At 37.1% G+C, this 7106-nt stretch overlaps 1 protein-coding gene across 1 annotated transcript in view; it reads left to right on the forward strand.

Moving 5' to 3' along the window:
* Nucleotides 1-4145, forward strand: part of LOC118329059 (guanine nucleotide-binding protein G(I)/G(S)/G(O) subunit gamma-4) — a 14429-nt gene extending 10284 nt beyond the window's left edge. The window contains exon 3 of the mRNA XM_035663013.1: nt 2000-4145. Within this exon, the coding sequence (XP_035518906.1) occupies nt 2000-2128 (129 nt within the window). The 3' untranslated portion in view covers nt 2129-4145. The remainder of the gene's footprint in view (nt 1-1999) is intronic.
* Nucleotides 4146-7106: the final 2961 nt, after the last annotated feature.

The following is a 7106-nucleotide window of genomic DNA, read 5'->3' on the forward strand; positions in this document are numbered from 1 at the left end:
GATATGTCTAATTTTTGTAATATTGCGTAAAATCTGGTGCGAGTTTGAGACTTTAACTTCTTAAATGTTTCTTTAGTCCTCTATGACAGTAAACTGAATTTGGGGTGGGACATTTGAGGTATTTTTGGGCGCATGTTAGCATGTTTACATGTAGCTCAAAGCACTGCTACAACCCACATTTTCAAAACCTTATCAATAAATATTCTAATGTATTCCATACATGTATTTTTTTAGCTACATCAATCATATTATTCTATAATAAAATCCAGTATTTCAGAACAAATGTAATGCAGCGAACATCTACAAAAATATATTTTAATCTTGTCCTCATTTGATCCTCTTTCACTTAACGTCCAAGTTGGAAATCCCAAATTCCTTCCTCTGAACGAGCGACTCCTCTAAATCCCTCTCTCTTTGACAAAGATATTTTACTAATTCCGACATTCGTGTGTGTGTTTAATTTCCATAAAATGTTCAGAGTTCATAAATCTACCAGCAGCATTGGACATTGTGGAGTGCTTTTTTTTAAATTATACTTGGGGCTATTTATGCTTTTGTTAGACGATGACAGAAAATGATGAAAAGAGAGATGCAGTGAAGGTCCCCGGACGGATTTGAACTTTTAAGTCACATGAATTATATATCAGAAAACCGGAAACAACCTCAGACACCGCCCCGATGAAGGCAAGATAGCTACAAAAAATTTGTAAATAAAGCATGGTGTGCTGGAGAAGACTGCAACTAAACACCCTAAACATCATTCAGGATAGTTTAAGGTAAAGAGACCAGTCAGCAGGTTGTTTAGACATACGTCTTAAATTCCCCTTCCACTCAAAAGTGTGTTTTTCTTCTTGTTGGATGTTTGAGCTTCACCATGCAGAACGATGTATGTGCAGAGTTTGACACTAGAAGGATGTTTTAACATTTATTTGCTGAAAGTAGAGAGTTTCTCTGCGCTCATTGGAAATCTGATTTATTTATTTTATTTTATTTATGACACCACAAATAGTTTGGAAGTCAATCCTGGTCCAGAGTGTGTGTGATGTAGAAACCACCTCACAAACACTGAGAATGAACAGTGAAGCAGGAGACAGATTGTGTCCTGCAGGAAAACTTTAGAAATTGACATAATTTGCATATTTATAGATCCTGTCATTTTTAATGAGGTAGAAGGATAAGTAAGGGTTTTATTGAGGGAATGAAACACACTCATTGACAGCATGCATTCAATGTAATGGCCAGCAGGGGGCAGCTCAAATAGACTGCATCATGGCCTCATTGAGAAATTACTTGTCACTTGATTTTTTAGCTCAGTAAGTAGGTAACTAACGAGTTTATGGTCTCAAACTCTAGTATCAAGTCTTCTTCCATACAGCATGATGTTCATTTTGTAAATTACTGCCCCATTTAAAGTAAAATATACGATGAAGCATTGTATGCTGGTCCAGCTCAACCGACCAAACCGAGATCAAACAGTCAGACTAGGCAGTGCTGATCAAATATAAATCATATGTCTCGCTTAAAGTCGTCTCAGAAACCTATTTTAGTGTTTATCTGTAATATGAGAACGTGTGTGAGCAGGCGAACCGCCATTGTTTCCTGCAATGGAACGAGTCGAAACTGCACAGCCAATGAGAGCAGCACAACTCGCAGTACGTCACTGCCGCTGGTTCTGAAAAAACGTCATGTCCACAAACTCTAGGCTTCAAAACGGTACTTCACAAATCGATGGGTGTAGCCTACACTTTATTGTTCCAAGCAAACTATTGGTACATGTTGTAATACATGTCTGGAGGGGGTCTTTAAAGGTGCAGTGTGTATGATTTAGGTGATTGTACACTAATGAAAACATACCTATGAATAATATATTTAATTTCTACCAATAGATCTCCTAAATGTTATGCACTAGACCTTTAAGTTTACCTAATAGTCATTATGTAACAGTAGGAGAAACATCCGAACACATCCGATGTCTTTTTCCTTTCTGTCATTATTTCAGGTATCCAAAGCCGCCGCAGACCTGATGGCGTACTGTGACGCCCACATACGCGAGGACCCCCTCATCATGCCCGTCCCCGCCTCCGAGAACCCTTTCCGAGAGAAGAAGTTCTTCTGCACCATCCTCTGATGACCTGCCGGTAGAGCTGTATGGATGCAGGCATGGCGTTGCCTGGCTTCTCTGTCTTCACCACACCTGAAGCCACTGGCCATAGGCGTTGAGTTGAGTTTTGCCAGGTGGACACTCTGTTGTTGGTCAGCTCTGTCCTGGTGGCTGAAGGTTTTTGGGGGAGTCAGCTACCAAAACTGGCAACCCAGTGAGCGTATCATGTCTTGTTAAATAGGTTTGTTATTGCTTTGTTATTAGAGAACAGCCTTGCTCAGTGCTTAATGAGATGAGAGATGTTTTTTTCTTTAATTGTGCTAGATCTTAACATGCCTCAGGAAACAGAAATTCGCCCAGTGTTGACGACTTTTTTAAACATTTATTTCCCTTCCCGTTATCTGACTAAAGCAGCATTAATATTTGTATTATCTTGAACATGATTTCAGTTGGTTTTTTGTATTGCTTTCAGTGAACAGGTTTGACTATTTGTAGCAACACTTACTGAAAGTACCACTGAAATTTGACACTTCCCTCACTAGTGGTTTCTATTTCAATTTGCCTCCGCAGTCACCAACAATTAACCCGCTCGTTTTAGTGCTGCAGTAAAGTTGGATTCACATTAGAGAGCGGAAAACAGAAACCTTATCTCACGTGGTAAATTATTTCAGCATGAGTAATAAGAAGGAGGTGACTGCACATCAGTTCTGCTGCAAATAAATAAGTAGACTCTCTATTTATTGAAAGGTGCAGAGCTAATGTTTCAACAGCGAAATGAGTTCTTCAGGGTTATCACTGTGCAAACAACCCCTAAGTCAAAAAATTATTTATGAATCTGCCACCTCCTTCCCAGGCCCGTTTTAATGCATTCTACCTTTGCTGCTCTGTTTGATTTACTCTTCATATACTTCATCCACTTCAAATCAGAGACACTATCAGTTAATCCCGCGGCCCCCCGACTGGAATATTTTTACAACTTGCAGGAGGATATTTTCCTCTTATTCCCTTAACGGCCTCATTTGTTTTCTGGGCATGTTTCCTGAGCCTGATTCTTTTTTGCCTGTCCTAGAGTGAATGGCAAGGCCTTTGACATTAATGCCAAAACCAGAGGCCTGCATGTTTTCTCTGCTCCTTTTTGACAGCCTCCTCTGTTTCCGAGGGACTGTCAGTCTTTTAGAGTGTACAGTATGTTACAGTGCCAATTTCTGTGAGAGCAGTGTGATCCTCACACTGTGGTCCCACGGCCTTTTACTTTCTTTTTTCCCCCGTTTTTTGTTTGTTTTGGAAGAAAAAGCACACTGTCGAAAAATTTCCTTTACATGGTCGTTGAATAGCATTTGCTAATTTTTACGATGAATTGTTATGATCGTTATTAATATTGTTATTATCAGTAGTATTATTGAATATTTGTTGCACAGCACTGACAGCTACATGACGTGTAGTGCTACTAAGCTTGTATGATATTTAGGAGAAAGAAAAAAAAAACATTTATAAATCATGCAATTATTGATACTATCTGAGTATTTTTTAAATATAATGGTAAGGGTCGGTTTACATAATATGATCCCTTCGGTGGTTCAGGCTTTTTGCATCATCGTTTCTGTAAAAATTAAAATAAATTTCCTCTTGGTACTTGAACAGCCTATCACATTAGGAATCAAACTGACACTGGACTGTCACAAACTCAAAACTATTGGGCTCAAATTGTTTGCAGGATAATTCTTGTCTTTATTTCCTATCTGATAAAGCTGAGACTGACCTCATCTTAAGGATGGTGCCAAATCTGAAATATAAGAAATATAACAGGCTAAAGATGAATATTGCATGGATTTATTTCTATCTATAACAGAGAGAACTATTATGATATGAAATATTGCCTCTTCATTGACTTTCTGGGTGCTACTCTGCACATAATTGGGGTCCGGATGTGTCGACAATGTGCAGCTGTATTCATGAATGGTATTATCGTTTTTTTGGTAAGAAAAATAGCATTTAAATAGCAGGCTTTGTAAATCCTTTGATGGATCAAATGAATTAAAGGAAAACGGCAACCCAAATGTGCTGTGTCTTCAATATTTCTGTCTCGTGTCTCTCTCTCTGACGTTTTTGAGCTGTCTGATCACACTGATAACATAAAAAAAAGGCCACTGCAAATGGTTCTGGGTCTCGCAGCGGAACATGATATTCTGGTGTTTAGTGGAGACCTCCTGTGGCTGAGCTGAACCACAGGCCATCTGGATGCACTGTTCATGTGTCGTGGCAATTTTATTTTTTTAAAGGATTATGATTCGACTCAGCCGCAGCCAGTTTTGCTTTTGATACTGTAGATCGTGGAGAACAAGAAAAAAGCGAGCCGGGCCTGCAGGTCGCATGAAGAATGTCGCTAAAATAATTCAGGGTATCAGACATCAACATCCAGATTTTCTGTTGAAGCTTGTTTCATGTGTCCAGCTGGGAAATTACAGCTTTTCTTCCAAGTTTGGTTGTCACTATTTCACTGCACTTTAAAGTCTGGTGATTATATCAGTCAGTCAATTGCTGGTTTTGGCCTAATCAGTCACGGGTACGCACAATAATCAACCTGGTGATTTTCTATCGCAGGTCACATTCGAGTTATATAACTGAACAGATTGTACAAAATGGTATGAAGACTTTTGATGAATGACATTGATAAGAGAAGTCAGGCGTGCCTTATTGATTTTTCTGAACCAATCCCAAAAGAGCAGGATGTAATTAAAGAGAAGCTAGAGGGGGATTTTTTCTTTAAGCCTTGGCACAGCTGTGGTGTGGATTATTATATACATTTATTTAAAGTTAAAGGTCCTGAAAACCTATTTCTTCAATCAGATTCTTACAGAATACAGGACTGTCTCCTAAAGTTTGAGCAGTTTTTGGTTTGTTTACATGAGAGGTTTCTTTATTTTTCTCACTGGTTTGAAGTAGGCGGGGCTCATTGGGAGAAATGTGATACTTAAAGTTTTTGAGTCTTTGATACATACCTGAGAATGTTTATTTTCCTAACTTTAAATTAAATTGATGTCATGACTAATTGAGGTTACAGAGAAAAAAACCTCTATCTCCGAGGGGCTTTGCAGTCTCTCTCTAAATCTGGAGAAGAATTTTTATTGGAGAAGAATTTAGCTACTACAGAGAGAGTTTTTATGTACCACTAAAATTAGAAATTTAAGAAATATGTCTAAATATCATGTGCAGGCTGTTCTCAGCTGGGACCTGACTAGATAAAAAGAAATCTATATAGATCAAGAGAAAAGCGCAGTGTGTGCTTTCGAAGGCTGCAAAGCCAAAAAAAAAAATGAGTTAGAACAGTAAAGTCTTAAAATATAAATAAAAATGTAATCAGAGTAGAGAATATAAACAACAAACTAGGATAGACAAAGATTGGATATCCGCAGTATGAGTTGAGTTGTGTTTCAAGAAACCCCTGAACATGCTATGAATAGCCCCTTTTTACCCTTTCAAATGAATAATGTGTTGCAGAGAGAGAGAACTAAATCATTGTAATGAGTATATTTATGAATATGACTCCAAAAAGAATTATATAATGCACAGGAAAGTAATTATCCCTAGGGCAGTAGGTTATCTAATACTGAGAATCTGTGCTGGAGCAATTTTCCAAATTGAGCATTGAGCCCTCAAAGTGTGCTCAAAATACATGAGAATAGTAATAATTTCTGATAAGATTATGTATCTACAGTCACAGCATGTGGTTTGCGCAGCGGTTTCATTTCTACTCATAACATTGGCAACACAGTGTGCTGCATGTCGGTGGTTCCCATTACATTATTATTTTCCCCTAGAAGGGTCGGCGAAGTCTTTAAAATAACATTTATGCAACATTGGAACTCCATTAAAATCAATACAAATGAAATGTTTACAAGCATGGCAGCAGGCGCTCTTGATGATGTGGGCCACTCTTCCTCTCCAGGAGAAAACACTGGTGCTCTCAGAGTCAGAAGAAATCCTCCTCAAACAACCCCTCTCTCCATGCACAATAGATTCCATTTAAATGATTTATGTGCAGCACAGAGTAACAGGTTCAATATACTTATGCTCTAATCTTAAAGCCACAACATGTCACCTGGGTTTTAGAGGGATAAAATGATTCATATGTTAATTTTCTTCTCCGCTTAGGTTTTTTTTCTCTCACTTCATTAGAAATTCACAATGCAGACTGAAGCAAAACAAAATATATAAAAAATGGACACTGCTTTATGTGATAAACATGGGAAGATCCACCTCAGCTGCACTGATTGGAGATCTAATCAGTTTTAGTGTCAATTTACTTCTAATGACATGTGATCAACTATTTATTGTACTTACTTTAGCATTATGTTTTATTTTATTTATCCTTTTAAGGTGTTTTTTTTAAGGCGGTTTGAGTGGAGACTGCAAAGTGCAATGCATTTTTATGGTGGTGTGAAAAATGCTGAAATGTACAGTCGACAACCCACTGCGGTGCACGCATTTATCTTTTAACAGGTTATACAAGAGTATAGCAGGAAGAGATAAATAGATAAATAGAAATTGTGCAAAATAGTGTGAACTGGAATATTCTGCACATATTTTAAGGGGTTCTCGTTGTTTTGTGTAATCCCTGTGAATTGGATATTATTGTTTATGCACAGTTTATTTAATATAATTACTGATAATAATCTTAATTTAACATTATTATGATTCATATCAACTCAGTTTATACAATTGTATTGCCTCCTTATTGTTGTGTATAACTACATGAGATGATTAATCCCTATATATTTGGTTTAATCTGCCATATGTTCTTTATTTAAGTCAAACTTAGAGTGAACCTTTGATGTTTTTTGATATCTTAATAGTTTTATGGTTTTATTTTATACTGATTCCCCCACAAAAGGTTGTATTTTAGTTGTAATTGTTTAGGATTAAAATGAAAATTAAATTAAACTCAACAAACAACAAAATAATACAAACTACAACTTAATAATAATAAATAAATAATAATGTAAGT

Source organism: Morone saxatilis, unplaced genomic scaffold (genome assembly GCF_004916995.1).
Source record: "Morone saxatilis isolate NCDOM2014 unplaced genomic scaffold, NCSU_SB_2.0 Contig19, whole genome shotgun sequence".
Classification (NCBI taxonomy): Eukaryota; Metazoa; Chordata; class Actinopteri; family Moronidae; genus Morone; species Morone saxatilis.